Genomic DNA, 16,710 nt, shown 5'->3' on the forward strand with positions numbered 1-16,710 from the left:
AAGGAATATAGCTGGAATATAAATATGTCAGGAATATGATTACGATGATGATTGTTTAAGGCCAGACTTTTTTTAATCCTTGTATCTCAAGTTTTTATAAGGCAATTTTTTTGAGGAGGGCGGAAAAAAAATAAAAAAAAAAAATTTTCCCCATTAGATTTGTGTGATTCTCAAAGAATTGTAAGTGAGATCATTGATCGGAGAGAAGAAATGAATTAAAATTTTATTCCATGTATAACCTTGTTCCTAATCTGCGCGAGACTTCGGTGCTTTGATACTCCCACGAAAATGCAACTTAGATTTGGTATGCGGTGGGCGGTAAAAAAATGAAGATAAATATAAAAAATTTTTAGCAATTATTTGCGCTTGCAAGTCGACGGGCGCGAGAAATTATGCTGAAATAGAATTTTATTTTTATTTCAATTTCAGCTCCTGTTCATTCGGCGGGTTCGCGAAACATGTCATAATAAAAGTCTGGCCTAACATTTAAATGATTGAAATTTGTATCTGATCATCAAACGAGTATTGAGAGATATTGCTCTGGCACAGCATTAATTAAAACAAAATCAGCCATTTTGAATACATGTATAATAAATATTTAAAATTTGAACATAATCAGTCACAGCAAGTCAGATTTATGGCACTAGAACCACATTCATTAAAAACAAAATGGCTGCCAGTTGGCCATTTTGAATCTTATCTGAAAAACAAAATGACGTGCATCAAGGTCCCATAATGTCCAACGTATATATACCAAGTTTGAACAAAATTTATCTGTAAACAGCTGATAAATGCTTGATTTTGATGATTTTTTAGCACAAAAATGACCACCATTCGGCCATTTTTAATAGGATTGTCAAACCAATATATCTGTATATCTATGACATGATGTATAATGAATTTTTAAAATTTGAACAATTAGTCACAGCAAGTCAGAAATATGGCACTAGAAGCACATTCATTAAAACAAAATGGCTGCCAGTCGGCCATTTTGAATCTTATCTGAAAAAAAAAATGATGTGCATCAAGGTCCAATTTGAACAAAATCTATTTGTAAACAGCCGAGAAATGCTTGATTTTGATGATTTTTAGAACAAATTCGGCCATTCGGCCATCTTGAATCAGATCGTGAAACAAATTGATGTGCATATGTATAATATCATGTATGTGTGAAGTTTGATTGTGATTGGTCCAAGCATTTCTAAAATACAGGTCCGGACCCACGCAAGCACTGAGGTCAAAACATAAGTCCCCGTTTTCGGACTGGGTCCGAATAAGGACTAAAAACATGAATATTCATTTGGAAGGCATGAAATTCCATCAGTATTGCATGCATGCATACATAGGCTACAAAATTGTTTTCATAGACAGTTTTGGAGTTTTTGTTTCTCAAATTTCGTTAGTTTAGATAACTTTCATGTGTTCGACTAAGTACATATCAGCCATTTCAGAGATCACATTGGCAAGGTCTATCTACCTTAATATAATATAATTTTTGAGACTCACCAGGATTTCTGCAAGCATTTCTCAGCTCATCAAACATTAACCGTTCAAGGACATCATTCACATAAAAACAACCTTCAACCTAGGAAGACAAACATGCAATCAGATACATTGGTGGCCTCTGGAGACCAGAGTAATGTCAAGTGTTCAGTCACAAGAGTACATTCAAAGCTATGGAGGTCAGTAGGCAGTCAGGTAGTCAGTGAGGTGGGTACATTGGTATCCCATAGAGTCCATTAATACCAGTTATGTCAGGTAGTGAGTGAGGTGGGTACATTGGTATCCCATGGAGTCCATTAGTACCAGTTATGTCAGGTAGTCAGTGAGATGGGTACATTGGTATCCCATAGAGTCCATTAGTACCAGTTATGTCAGGTAGTGAGTGAGATGGGTACATTGGTATCCCATAGAGTCCATTAGTACCAGTTATGTCAGGTAGTCAGTGAGGTGGGTACATTGGTATCCAGTGGAGTCCATTAGTACCAGTTATGTCAGGTAGTGAGTGAGGTGGGTACATTGGTATCCCATAGAGTCCATTAATACCAGTTATGTCAGGTAGTGAGTGAGGTGGGTACATTGGTATCCCATAGAGTCCATTAATACCAGTTATGTCAGGTAGTGAGTGAGGTGGGTACATTGGTATCCCATAGAGTCCATTAATACCAGTTATGTCAGGTAGTCAGTGAGGTTGGTACATTGGTATCCAGTGGAGTCCATTAGTACCCATCACCTCACTAGAAAGGCACATTTTGTAGATTTCAATATCAAAACAGGCCTTAAATTCAACTGATTAAAAAAACTTGGATACCAATATACAGTACCAATACCTCAGAGATGAGGGTCACTAACATCTAATTAGCATACTTATAACACCAAATTTCAAATCAGTATGCTAAAATTGCTATAAAACAAGTCATTGTCAATGACACGTCCCCGTTCCGTTCATATTTGAGTGACATATACATTCAAAGCAGATCATGACCGAAATGCACCTGCATATGTACAACACATTGTGCTAAATCTGAACAAAATCCATCCATGCATGACTGAGATCCGGTTCTGGAATTGTGAAAATATGTGATTTTGATGCATTTTCGGCCATAAAATGGCCATCATTCCGCTATTGTTAAGCAGATCATGAAACAAATGCACATATCTATTTGTGACATGATGTACCATGTGTGTGTGAAGTTTGAACTTGATCAATCCAGACATGTCTTGGATACGGATCCAGAACTGAATTCTTTAACAAAATGGCCGCCAGTCGGCCATTTCGAACTTGATCCGAAAAAAAAAAAGACGTGCATCAAGGTCCTATTATGTTTAATGTATGTACCAAATTTGAACAAAATCCATCCATGCATAACTGAGATACGGGTCCGGAATGGTGAAAATGTGCGATTTCAATGCATTTTCGGCCTTAAAGCGGCCGCCATTTGGCTATCGTTAATGAGATCATGAAACAAATGCACATACATATTTGTGACATGATGTACCTTGTGTGTGTGAAGTTTGAACTCGATCAATCCAAGCATGTTTCAGATACGGATCCAGAACTGAATTCTTTAAAACAAAATGGCCGCCAGTCGGCCATTTCGAACCCGATCCAAAAAAAAAAATGACGTGCATCAAGGTCCTATTATGTTTAATGTATGTACCAAATTTGAACAAAATCCGTCCATGCATAACTGAGATCCGGGTCCGGAATGGTGAAAATGTGCGATTTTGATGCATTTTCGGCCTTAAAATGGCCGCTATTCGGCTATCGTTAATGAGATCATGAAACAAATGCACATACATATTTGTGACATGATGTACCTTGTGTGTGTGAAGTTTGAACTTGATCAATCCAGACATGTCTCGGATACGGATCCAGAACTGAATTCTTTAAAACAAAATGGCCACCAGTCGGCTATTTCGAACTTGATCCGAAAAAAAAAATGACGTGCATCAAGGTCCTATTATGTTTAATGTATGTACCAAATTTGAATGAAATCCGTCCATGCATAACTGAGATCCGGGTCCGGAATGGTGAAAATGTGCGATTTCAATGCATTTTCGGCCTTAAAGCGGCCGCCATTTGGCTATCGTTAATGAGATCATGAAACAAATGCACATACATATTTGTGACATGATGTACCTTGTGTGTGTGAAGTTTGAACTCGATCAATCCAAGCATGTCTCAGATACGGATCCAGAACTGAATTCTTTAAAACAAAATGGCCGCCAGTCGGCCATTTCGAACCCGATCCAAAAAAAAAAATGACGTGCATCAAGGTCCTATTATGTTTAATGTATGTACCAAATTTGAACAAAATCCGTCCATGCATAACTGAGATCCGGGTCCGGAATGGTGAAAATGTGCGATTTTGATGCATTTTCGGCCTTAAAATGGCCGCTATTCGGCTATCGTTAATCGGATCATGAAAAAAATGCATGTGCATATGTCCCATATAAGGTGTGATGTATGAGTGAAGTTTGAACTTAATCGGTCCATGCATGTTCGAGATACAGGTGATCACGGACGCACGGACGCACGGACGCACACAGGGCAAAACATAAGTCCCCGTTTTCGGACTGCGTCCGAACGGGGACTAAAAAGTATTGTTTTAGCTAGAAATGAATTTACAAGTTAATAGGTGTACCATTCATTCAGTGATAAAGACAGACATATATTTATCCACTGGACAAGTTTGAAATCATTGTAATCCAAGTAATTTATAAATAAAAATGTACCTGCATATTAGGGACAAACCCTTTCTTTATTTTCCAACAGTTCTTATCAATTTTCTCAATAAATTTAAGTTCTTCTTGATATGTTCTTATGGTAGTCATCTTTGTTTAAAACTGAAAATTAAGAAAGTATCAAATGCATTATAATCCTTTTGTCACAATTCATGAACAGCATATTTTTCTTCCAATACACAATGTATATTTTTTTAGATGTTGGTTAATTCCTGTAGCCAAAGTGAAATAATGTCGAAAATTCAAGCAAATTTTTAAACAAGCAGCCTCTCAGTTGAGATACCTCCGCTGTTAGCAATGCACATTTCAATTAAAGAGATGAAGATATTATTAGAAAATGAACAAATTTAATAGAGGTCTACCTGAGGTACATATACACCAAGGATCAAAAATATCACTTTTTACCAAAAATTACAAAAATTAGAGAATTGAATAAATCATCATAAAATGAACAAATCTGAGAAAGTTCTACCTTAGGTACCTAAATGTATAATATCAATGCAATCTAACTTGCGGTTTTTAACAAGAAGTCAAAAATATCACTTTTTACCAAAAATAACAGAAATATTCACCAAAATTAGAGAATTGAAAATATCATCACGAACTGAACAAATCAGAGAGAGTTCCAACTGTAGTACCTAGTAGTATAATATCAAAGTAATTGGCCTTGCGGTTTTCAACAAAAATTCAAAAATATTACTTCTTACCAAAAATATTCATCTAAATTAGGGAATTTAAGATATCATCATGAAATGAACAAATCTGAGAGGGGTCTACTTGAGGTGCCTATATATATAATATCAAAGTAATCTGACTTGCAGTTTTCAACAAGAAGTCAAAAATATCACTTTTTACCAAAAATGCCAAAAATATTCATCTAAATTAGAGAATTGAAGATACATGTACATGTATCATAATGAAATGAACAAACTGAGGAAGTTTCTCCTGAGGTACCGATATGCATAATATCAAAGCAATCAGACTTGTAGTTTTCAACAAGAAGTCGAAAATATCACTTTTTACAAAAAAAAAAAAAAAATATTCACTAAAATTAGAGAATTAATAAAGTTATCATCACAAAATGAACTAATCTAAGAGAGGTCTGCCCGTGATACATATACACCAAGTATCAATTTGAAAGCAATAATTGTAGTTTTCAAGAAGTTGAAAAAGTAAAAATTTGATGCGAAGATTGAACAATCACTCTTAAGATAAGCAATTCAAGTAAAATTCAATAAAGACTGTTTCAGAAAGTATGAATTATATCTATCTACAGAATAACAAAATTATGAGGATACCGCAAAGGATGCATGAAGACAGTACAGCAGGAGTATTAACAGACGCACAGTTTATTCTTTCTCATATCTAGAATCATTTCATTTTTGTGTAGACCTAGAAAACACCGAGAAATGAATAAAATAATCATGGCAGGTAATCAACATATCAACCACAACAGTTATATGTTTATTCACCCCAGTCATCAGAAAGTATTCACTTCCCATTATAAATATTTTGGGAAGCATGATTTGAAACAAAATTTGATTTGAAACAAATCTATAATAAAATACAGAATCTACTTGACATCAGTGAATTTCTTCTAGTGTAAGTAAGATAGCAGACAGTAATTTAAACATAGCTATATCTGTGTGTTATAAAATCAAAGTCAATTACAGAGACATGAACCATGAGTTTAAGTCAATATCTTTGTCATACACATAGATATACCTGACAAAAATAAAAATTCTTTTCCAGCTGCATGCCCCCTTGGCACAACAAAGGCAATTCCTTTCATTTTTATAATTATTGAGATGAATTTCAATAGTAATTGAATCAAATCAGCTCCATTCCTAAGAATTTACTCTGTGTTTACTCATTTGATGCCACATAGTACAGTAATACAGAGACAATAATTACTTATGAGTCATTATCCTAATATCTCACTCAATGAGGATGTACACATACAAATTTATATAGTAGCCAATGTTACAGTAAGGGGCATAACGCTGTGGTTATTAGGAACATTATTATAATTATACATTTTTTCAAATGTTAGAATTAAAATTAACCAATCTGGAAATGGTATTGTGACATCAATGTGTGTAAGACATGAATATGTCCACTACTTTGCACTCTAGTTTTACAATTTGGCCTCTTTTCACAGAAAGTGTGAATAAAGTGTTTCGAAATAGCTTGATGGAAAGGGTATTGTGACATCAATGTGTGTAGACATGAATATGTGGGTGGCCACAGTTGCTATGTCATGTAAAGGCATGTGTGCATTATGGGCATAGAAAGTGTTTAGTTCGTGAGATAATCAATATTTGAATTTGAATGAAAGCTGATGATTGGCTTTTACAAGTTTGTTATAAATACACTGATAAGCAAAGCCCTAACTTTGTGAACTTCACTGTAGATGTCTGCCCTAATGATTGGTTAGGTGAGTATAAACAGTTAAGTAAGGCTATCAATTCAATTTCAGTACGGAAGACTATCAAATTTTACGTATTATTTCAATTAGAATTGAGTTTTTTATTTAATCATTTGAATTCCTTTTGAATATTTGTTTTAGTTTTAATAAGGTTATCATTTTGATAGGACAAAGTTTTGGATGCCTATTGCTACGTTCACACGACAGCATTTTATCGGACTCCTGCGGCTCGAGCCAGCAAAAATGGCCGTGTATACACGTTCGGCTCGAGCCGACTTGAGCCAAGTTTGGCTTCAATAAAGCCTTGGGGTTGAACTTCGATAGGGTTGAGCCCTGACATGGCCCGACTGTGTATACGCAGGGCCCAACTATGGTGAAGACAACATCGTTAGTAACTTCACACAATTTGCGATTTGACGAAGAGGTATGCGCCCTAATATTTATTTTGGCAGAGTAAAGAAATAGTGCGATAGATTGACAGGTCAACAGGAAACAGAAAATGACGTACAAAATTATGCGACAAAAACTTGAAAGAAGGACTGAACAGATCGAATGAAAATTGAAGAAATTTTTGAAAGACATCAGAGAAAAAAATCATAGAAGTGGTCACAGCATGTTCCTAGTAGGTTTAGATTGACAACTGTCACACATATCACAACAGCTGAACAATAACATAGGCTGTAACACATTTTAGCTGCAGTGTTTCCTGTTTATTCAAGATACTAGTACCTAAATCATAACACTAGTTCCTTGTCTTTTCTACCTCCATTGCTCAAACTCGATCGTGACCGTTTCTTTTTTATCCAAGCTCAAAAGCATCGTGCCATGTAAAGAAAGAACACAAGCACGACACCAACATCGTGTTCAGCCATGTTTATTTCATATTACTTATTTGAAGACACTGTTCCGTTAGGCAAAAAAAAAAAAAAAAAAAAAAAACTTGTGTTGCCCTCAAGTCGGAAAATTGAAAAATTGGATCGGGCGGTCGGAATTTTTTGTTTTTAAACTCATGAAAACTAAGGGTATCTTAAATAGCCGAGGTATATGGGAAAAAAACGTGACCCGATATTTCATATTTGAGGGCAACAAAACAATTTCTTTCTCCGACCGTTGAACGCATTGGAGATAATCCCTTGTTAATCTGTGGGAGGAGCAGTAAAGAGCTGCCATGTGAACATAGCATATTAGTCACAAGCAATATTTGTTATTTAATTGATTGGATAAAAGGATCTATGGCCAAGGACTATGTATACTTTTTATTATCACTGAAATGTATAGCCAGTGTAATTTCCTTTACTGTACAGTACTTTCAGAAAAGCAGACTACATATTTTATAACCAATTTATAACATTTACCGAAAAATTCATTCAAACCCAAAAGGAACAAGTGGATGTGCTTCAAAGCCAATCAGACTGGTAGATATGCCTATGTACATGCATAAAAAGGATTGTCCTTTCAGGAGTGAGTATTCTGATTGGTTTATAATTGTTTTATGTTTATAAACCACAAATTTTGTAAACGGCTGTTCTGAAAGCCCTGTATCTGTGAACACCACCATCTTATAATATTTCTCAGAATTTGTAGCAATATCTTTCCATTGTATTTGGAGGAATTAATTTATTTGAAAAAATCGACATAGTTTTTTTGTTTTCTGACCAGCTATCTGAGAAATTTTGTTTGAAATGTACTCACTACCATGTTTTTAACATTCTTTGTCACATTTTTTTGTTTTTGTCATCTGCTCTGTACTGTGGAATACTTTATTTTCGCTGGAATAAATTTTCGCTGAACAGGCTTTTTGGGCGTTTTGCTTGGAATTTTGATGAGTTTAATGTGAAATATAGGAAAAAAAGTATATTCGCTGGATTTTATTTTCACGGAAACATCCCTTCAGCAAAAATAGCGAAAATAAATTCTAAGCGAAAAATTAAAAAAAATTGTTATTATCACACACACAACTGAGTCCATGGTGTAAGGGTCCAGGTAATATCAGAATCAACGAAATAATTATGAGTCTTGAGTTAATAAACAATGGCTATAGTACTCTAGATTGAACTAATTATTTATTTCTTCCTTTAGAACAGTTAAATTGATATATTGTCAGTACATATAGTATTTTGTAGTAGTTACACTGTAATTTGGGTACTACCTCTAAATTGAAGTTTGTAATATGACAAAAAGTCATGGTTTCACCTCGTTTGCGGGATATAGAAGTTACAGATACTTCCATGAGAGATGTGGTGTATCCTGTGGCCATATTTTCACAAGAAAAGTGAGTAAAAATACAGATATACAGTATCATTCATAAAAATAGCTTCCATAATCCACAAACATCTGATGTTGGCAAAGCCATGGCATTCTGTTATATTAAACATATTGCCAGACTGTACTAAAATCACAAGAATAGTTGTAACCACTTCATGTAAGATGTTTGTACACAGGCAGTAAACAAATTTAATTTCTGTCAAATGATTAGTTGACTTGGTGTTCTATTCTTATGAAAATGACACCACAGATCAAACACAGATTATCAGAGGCACATAATTTGGGTTTGACATTGAATCGTTTTGCTCTGCACTGCGAAGGCGGCTCATCTGCATAATTTGTTGTGAAATTATTACATGAATATGTTAATTTACATAGTTATATGAAAGCCTCCACAGACAGCCACGATGGATGGAAAATAGGAATCAGTACATGATGTGTTGAACGAAATAAATGGAGTGACAAATGCATGATGGCAATTCAAATTATGCAACAAATGTGAAGAAAACTTTGGAATGAACTAGCTGGCATACTTTATCTGATTTACAAGCGTTTACTGGGAACACTGTCGTCTAAATGGCATATGTAATAATGTTTTAGTATTCTATGCAATGTAACTGTAACAAACGTAATTGGATGTGTTCATTATATATGCCACCATGGAGGTATAAACTAGCCCTGAGTACAGTCCTGTAGGTTGGCCTCCTTCCGCTGATCAGTCGGCCGACTGATCAGCGGAAGGAGGCCAACCTACAGGACTGTACTCAGGGCTAGGTATAAACAGATACCTCCATGATGCCACGAAGTCACAGCTACATTTTGTAGCTGCAATCAATGTGTAATATAAGCTAAGAAAAGTATATTTACAAAGCAAACATGCCAAAGGAATTTCATAATCACCTTTTTAAGTTGATGTTGGATCTTGACAGACAGACTTAGCAAGACAACGTGTTGCCAGCAATGTTATCATCAATGTGTCAGTTTGTACTTCCGGTTCACCCCGTTTGTACCATGACGTCACACAGCGATCGGAAGCGGACGCTTTATTCCAATGCATTGGACTCGTAACTTTCCATGTCGTGGTGATTGGAGAAGCCAATTATGTTACTATGCCTGGGTCGGAACGGACGCTCCCAAACGAAGCCATAGAATTCTTTGAATCAAGGGTTACTTGTTCAAAACCAGTCTCTGGGTTCAAACTTTTGAAATAATGGGACGAGGCTGGCTGAAAAGAGTGTAACAAGTGCCTTATCTTTAGTGGTGTCCTGCCTGTTTTTGTTATTCTTGATTGCGACATTTTAATCCTGGCACCTGGCACGCAATTTTGAAAATAATTTGCAAACCAATGTTGAGGTAAAGGAGTAATACAAGCCGGGCAAAGGAAATTCGGCTGTGAGTGACGAATTTGATTTCTTTCTTTATTAAAATGTTTTGGTAACATGCATATTTCAACTTCTACACCAACATTATGGTTTTTATTGATTACGTGTGCACCTGTGTGGCGTTCTATACAACTTTAAGGACAAAACTTCCTATTCGGCAATCACAGTCTTAAAATCGAAATAGGCAGACATACAAAACCTAAAACTCAAATTAACAAAAGAATATGCGACTTCTGTACTGCTATGGAAATTGAAGACGAGACCGTGACACACTTCGTAATGTCATGTAAAAGAAATTTACTTTTGGACAACGCAGCAAATGTAATTATAAATTTTACTGTTTTGACGAAAACCAGATATAACATTTCTTTACTGTTTTAGCAAAGTACATAGAAAAATGTTTATGTATAAGACAGCAACTTGCAGACCGAACAAAATAAGCCCAATTGTTATGTCCAAATTTCCATTATGCCATTTTCTCCGGAAATACTTTAATCTTAATTTCTTACTTTTGCAGCTTTATAGTTTCTAGTCGTGTTGTATTTTGTATGTCTTCGTTATATTTTTAAGACCATACTGCTGTACCTTTCTGCGTCAGTATTGTGTCAATAGAAATATAAATATATTTAAATATATTTTGATTTCGTATTGCAAACAAAACCCGTGACTTCAAGTTTATGTTTAACCGAACAAACTAGTTGTCTGGCTGGAACAATTTAATTGATTACAAAATATATTACAAACTTCAATGCAGCCGCTAGTCCTTCTGTGGGTCAACAGACAGGCTCCATGCAAACGTGTTGTTGCGGTTGGGGTTGTCCATTAGAAACTTTGTGGCGATGGCAAAAAAACTACCAGGTTCCGTCAGTAACAGAGAAAACAAGAAAAACAAACAAATCTGCATGCCTATTAAAGATTTCTGCAAAATCGAAAAATAAATATAGCATGAAATTAAAAAAAAAAAAAAAAGCGGAACTCAATTTGTATGGCTGTTACACTGCATGCGAGATGCTATACAAATCAACCCAAAGAGGTAAATCGGCCGCATCTATCCTACGTACAATCAAAACAAAAATAAACGAGGTAATCTTAAATTTGTTTTCATAAAACGAAATTCCGTATCTCATTATTACAAGGTAGTATCTATAACGTATGGGGTGAGAATACCGCCAAAATTAGCTTGGAGTCATTATTTGAACATTGTTTAGTTGTTTGATCTTTATTTGGAAACTTGTTTGGTTATTATTTGGTCATTATTCGGTTATTTGGTCTTTATTTAAACATTATTTTGTGCTTATTCCATTAGTGTGTTATTACTGCAGCATCGTATTGCCATTGTTTCATTATTCCAACTTTATTTCTTAATTATTTCATTATTGTGTAATTGTTACAATATTATTTTGTCATTGTTTCATTCTAATACAATTGTGACGTTACTTAGAAATTATCTTGACATTCAATTGTCATAAGATTCGGTTATTTTCACGTAAAAATGTCCTGACATTCGGTTCGCTTGACTTGCGATTACCTCAACATTCGGTTCGCTTGACTTGCGATTAACTCAACATTCGATTACCTGACCTACATTAGCTGACCCCGCTATACATTCAATCCATAGTCCCGGGCCGCCTCCGATAAAGCGTTGCTCATGATGGCAATGTAGCCTTTGTAAAAGTTAGCGGGAATTTCTGAATGATGGCCGTTTCATCAACATCCAGGGAACTGACTGAGGTCGTCAGAGCCTGTCGTGACGAAATATCAAATGCCGCAAAACTTGTTGTTGACACGACGCGTTCCTAGCGAAATTCGCGAGAGATGATCCAACTTGATCATTATTATTGACAGGATGTGCTAAGAACCGTTCACAAGACTCGTTACCGTGTCGTGAACTCGCAAAATTTGAAAGAGCAACTAATATTCTTCAAGCTGGTATTTTTTTATAGATTTTATTTTTCATTCTTTTCGCCTATTTTCCCAGTTTAAAAATGTGAGCTGACTGGAGCCTTTATCCCTTGTCTATTTATAATACTGTACACTAGATACCAGCCGATAACGCCCCCTCCCCTCGCCCATAGCTACCGCGTACAGTTTATTATAGTTCCTGGGCTTCCTGTGGTCTAAGCCGTGAAAAGTGAAATTAACAATTCGTTTCTGGTGACGAGGCAGCTTGTTGGAACCGTTGGAACTGGCGCCGGCATTACTAATGTATCACGATCATGCAGGACTGTGTTACAATCAGGTGCAGCCAATGGAGCTGTTCATCGGAAAAGCTGGTCCAAGGGATTTTTGTTGAGGGGAGGGGATTTTTTCTATTTTTTGTAGGGAGCGGGAAATATCAGTACCCCCCCCCCCCCCCAGTGGGCAGGGCAGATTTATTAAAAAAAATGGACAGGGGAACTTTTTTTTAGTGGATAGGATACATACACATTGTGACACAGTCTCACCAGCCTCTTTCACTCAGGAAATATAATTATGCCATTTCCCAACGCACTTATATTTAATACCTTGACGAACCAGTTGAGCGAGGCTAACCGAGCCGTGACCTCCATGTGGTTCGTAACCAGTCTTGTTATTGGCTGTTGACAAATGCTGAACAGGTCACGCCTCCAACTGTGCCGTGCGTTCGGGCAAACCGTTAGGAATTCCTAAATGGAGTCAATTTGTGTAGTTTTCTTGATTTATTCTGCAGATATCGGTAAAATGTAGGTAGGGCTTTGGCGAAATTTGAAGAAGCAACTAAATTCTTCAACCTGGTATTTTTTTTATATTTTATTTTTCATTCTTTTCGTCTGTTTTTTCGAGTTTAAAAAATGTGAGCTGGCTGGAGCCTTCATCCCTTGTCTATTTCTTACACTAGATACCAGCCGATACCACCCCCCCCCCCCCCGCTCATAGAGACTGCGTATTACAGTTGATTATAGTTCCTGGGCTCCCTGTGCTAAGACGAAGGACATGCGACAGTACTACTACTATCTCGTCTACTACACGTTCAAGTATACAACTTTCGATAAAAACGTCATTATATCGGCTTAGTCTTTTCCACGAACGAAATGAAACGAAACCCAAACCCAAACGCTAACCCTAACTCGCATTTTTTTTCATTGGCCCAATAATATCTGAGAAAATTTCACATTGTGAAATACGGAATGAATAGCGCCATCGGTGTTCAACAATCTCAAAATGGCTGTCACGACATATCGGCACAAATGAATCGAGCTACAAAGTAGGCGGAAAAGAGGTGGAAACTAAATATTCTCGAAAAAATATTTCTGTGGGGACGTGACGATGTTTGAAGTCGTTCAAAATCTAAGGTTGGGGTTTCGTTTCGTTTCGCTTTATTTCGCTTCATTTCGTTTCGTGGAAAAGACTAAGCCCATTATATCAGCAATAATTTCTAGTTCTGCCTTGATAATTGCGTATAATTAGTTGACAATATCTCAAATTTCACAAAGAATTTTCAAATAAGTTGGGATGAATATGAATTGAATATCCATATTTTGAAAAGTCAGCTAAACAGTTCACCACCACGAGTATGGTGAATTGGCGAGTTATCAACGAAGACGACGTCTCCGGTCACGAGCAGAGTTTGCCGCGTCTTGGAAAAATTAAAAAGTTAAAAAGTAATCTGTGTCATTGACCATGTTTGCAATAATCCCACGCGAAAGTTTTGTGTTTTGTGTATGTTTAGATATACTAGTACTCTGTTTCAAACACTAGGGTAGCTTTATCCCGATCAATTCATAAATATGATTCGGTAAGGGTCAATTTCCCGCAGTCCTTCAAGATAGCCTTGAGTGGAGATTCAATTTGCTCCCAAGATCTTTCTAATGCTGGTCTTGTTATCCGTATTTTTCAAGATGTCGAATACTACGATAAAGACTTTCCGTTCTTGAAATTATGAAATTTGTTCGTGTTTTGAAAGGAAAAAAAAAAACCTGAAAAAACTGATTTTGACAAGATAATTTTGAAATTTGTATTGAGGATAATTCATAACGAAATTCCATATGCACCCATAAATTATTTTCATATTTACTGATTACACACGAGTATTACAGAGAAAAAAAAGAAAATTTGCTACCGTAAAATTACTAATTTTCACTGGGTTTAAAAATTGCTGATTTACCACTTAAGACATATTCAGTAGATTTTAAATTCACAGTTTTATCATTTAAATAATGTGTTCTATGTTAAATTTTACATATTCACTGTGTTTTAATTTAGCGCATGTCCCAGTCAGCGAAATAAGCAAAATTAAAACCCAGTGAATAATTAACCCTTTTACAGTACATTCTCTTTATGTGTGCCTTTTATTTGCTTTGAATTGTGACTGAAAAAAGCTGCATGAAATTACTAACAATGTAGTGTGTTCGACAACTCATGTATGAACAATAACTTTAATAAATATGATTTTACTTGGTAAAAATATTGTATTTTTCTACATAAAAACAAAATAATTTTACAATGTCGGAAACGGAAGTCTTTATTATCGTAGTGTTATTGGTAATCCACTTGAATCTGCTCATATAAGATCGGAGGAGTCTCTGTTTTAAACAGATGTATACGTCTAACTGCGCCATCACTAAGGTCAGACTTTTATTATCCCTTGTTTTGCAAACCCGCCGAATGAACAGGAGCCGAAAATGAAATAAAAATACAATTTTATTTCAACGTAATTTCTCGCGCCCGCCAACTTGTGAGTGCAAAAAATTGCTAAAAAAAATTATTGTTATCTTCATTTTTTCCGCCCGCCGCCTAACAAATCCAAGTTGCATTTTCATGGGAGTATCATGATCAAAGTACCGAAGTCTCACGCAGATCTATACTTTGTGCGCGTTGGTTGACAGTGAACCTTTCTGAGTGCTGCTTGAGACTACTAGGCGAACATGGCGGCGGCGTGGTTCCCGGTGACATGCCGTGAAACTCTGTCGTCAAAAACCGAGAAATCCCTCATTAATGCTGAAAATTATGCCCCAATTGGCGACATCATGGAATAAAATTGTATTTCATGTCTTCTCTCCGATCAATGATCTCACTTACAATTCTTTTAGAATTACACAAATCTAATAGAAAAAAAGAATTAATTTTATTTTTTTTCCGCCCTCCTCAAAAAAATTAACTTATAAAAACTCGAGAACAAGGAATAAAAAAAGTTTGGCCTAAGTTTCCTTGGTGGACCACGAGCTCTGTTCTTTGTTGGTGTGACTGTCACAACACGTTCTATTTATTTCCAACGCGTGTGGTCGGCGTCTCTGATTGCGTTTATTTTCGAAATGTATCATTGGCTGCGTTTGTTTTGTCATGTCTCACAACTGAATGTCCAAGCTGACTTTGTTTTGGCTGTAATGATTTATTCACATATTTGCATGACTGGCAGTACTGTCCAACTTTTATTCAAAAAAGCAACTGGTCCCCTTATGCCGAACGTAATTATTTAGTTGGACAACCCGATCAAGACTCCTTTGATTTAATCTGGCATATGAGCAGTCTAGGTTTGAAATTAGTAACCCTGTTTCGCTTTGTATTCTTTTATTATAAACACATAGTTGCCGCTTGCTGTTTCGTTTCCAATAGAAAACAGTGTCTACCTGCGCTTATGCAATAAAAGTAATACATCACGTGTGCGCTCTATGATATACAGAATCAAAATAAAACCACAGGGAGTTGGACAAACTTATGTATTTTAATAAATTATTAAATAATAAATTGTTATATAACTTTTCTTTTACCCCCCTTTCCTGGTATCGATTTCAATGTAATTACTGTTCCTTGTTTATACCACTATTTCCTTTATCACAACTTTGTTACGCGCTAATGTTATATGCAAATTTTAACGCGCGATGTAGACACGCCCTATTATAGTAAAATATCCCAAGGGTTGAAACGCGCCAGGACTGTGGCATGAGCACAACCGTAAAGCCGGTGGGCATTTAATTTATTCATGAGATGCAATAATAAACAAGAAATGCTGCGCGCGATTTTTTTTTTAAATCCGGCGAGTGTAATCTCCGACGCGACACAACTTCAATGAATCAGTGACTCTTCTGTAAAATGGTTTCTACTTCAAATGTCGTTCGCGTTTCTCTTCGAGATCTTTCTATTAAATGAAAATAATCAACATAGCAGCAGCACAATTCATGGGAAAATTGTTTACTTCTGATCATGTGACAACAATAGACGAATCCGAGAAGCAGATGAATTACCCCTTCGCCGTAGGCGGCGCGCCCACGGCCGCCATTACCGGGGGCAACGTGTATCGATAATAGAGTGGAAATCTTTCGTCAGTGTAATATTGTTTGGATCAAAATTTTATATCATAATTTTAACTAGTGTTATAGTTTCAATGTTTTTATGATCATGGGAGGGTCAGAAAAAACTGTAAGTTTCTAG

General features: G+C 36.0%; 1 protein-coding gene across 3 annotated transcripts in view; it reads right to left on the bottom strand.

Moving 5' to 3' along the window:
• The window catches only part of LOC100377188 (RNA-splicing ligase RTCB), a 28,425-nt gene extending 18,499 nt beyond the window's left edge, over positions 1-9,926 (bottom strand). For 2 of the 3 annotated variants that reach the window (XM_085496703.1, XM_085496705.1), the window contains exons 1-3: positions 9,842-9,926; positions 4,240-4,350; positions 1,507-1,585 (exon numbers count right to left, since the gene is read on the bottom strand). In XM_085496703.1, coding sequence (XP_085352829.1) covers positions 1,507-1,585; positions 4,240-4,338 — 178 coding nt within the window. In that variant the 5' untranslated portion in view covers positions 4,339-4,350; positions 9,842-9,926. Of the gene's footprint in view, positions 1-1,506; positions 1,586-4,239; positions 4,351-5,546; positions 5,641-9,841 lie in introns of all 3 variants that reach the window. The other variant, XM_085496704.1, reaches the window with a different exon arrangement.
• Positions 9,927-16,710: the final 6,784 nt, after the last annotated feature.

Source organism: Saccoglossus kowalevskii, chromosome 3 (genome assembly GCF_978046115.1).
Source record: "Saccoglossus kowalevskii chromosome 3, keSacKowa6.1, whole genome shotgun sequence".
Taxonomy (NCBI): Eukaryota; Metazoa; Hemichordata; class Enteropneusta; family Harrimaniidae; genus Saccoglossus; species Saccoglossus kowalevskii.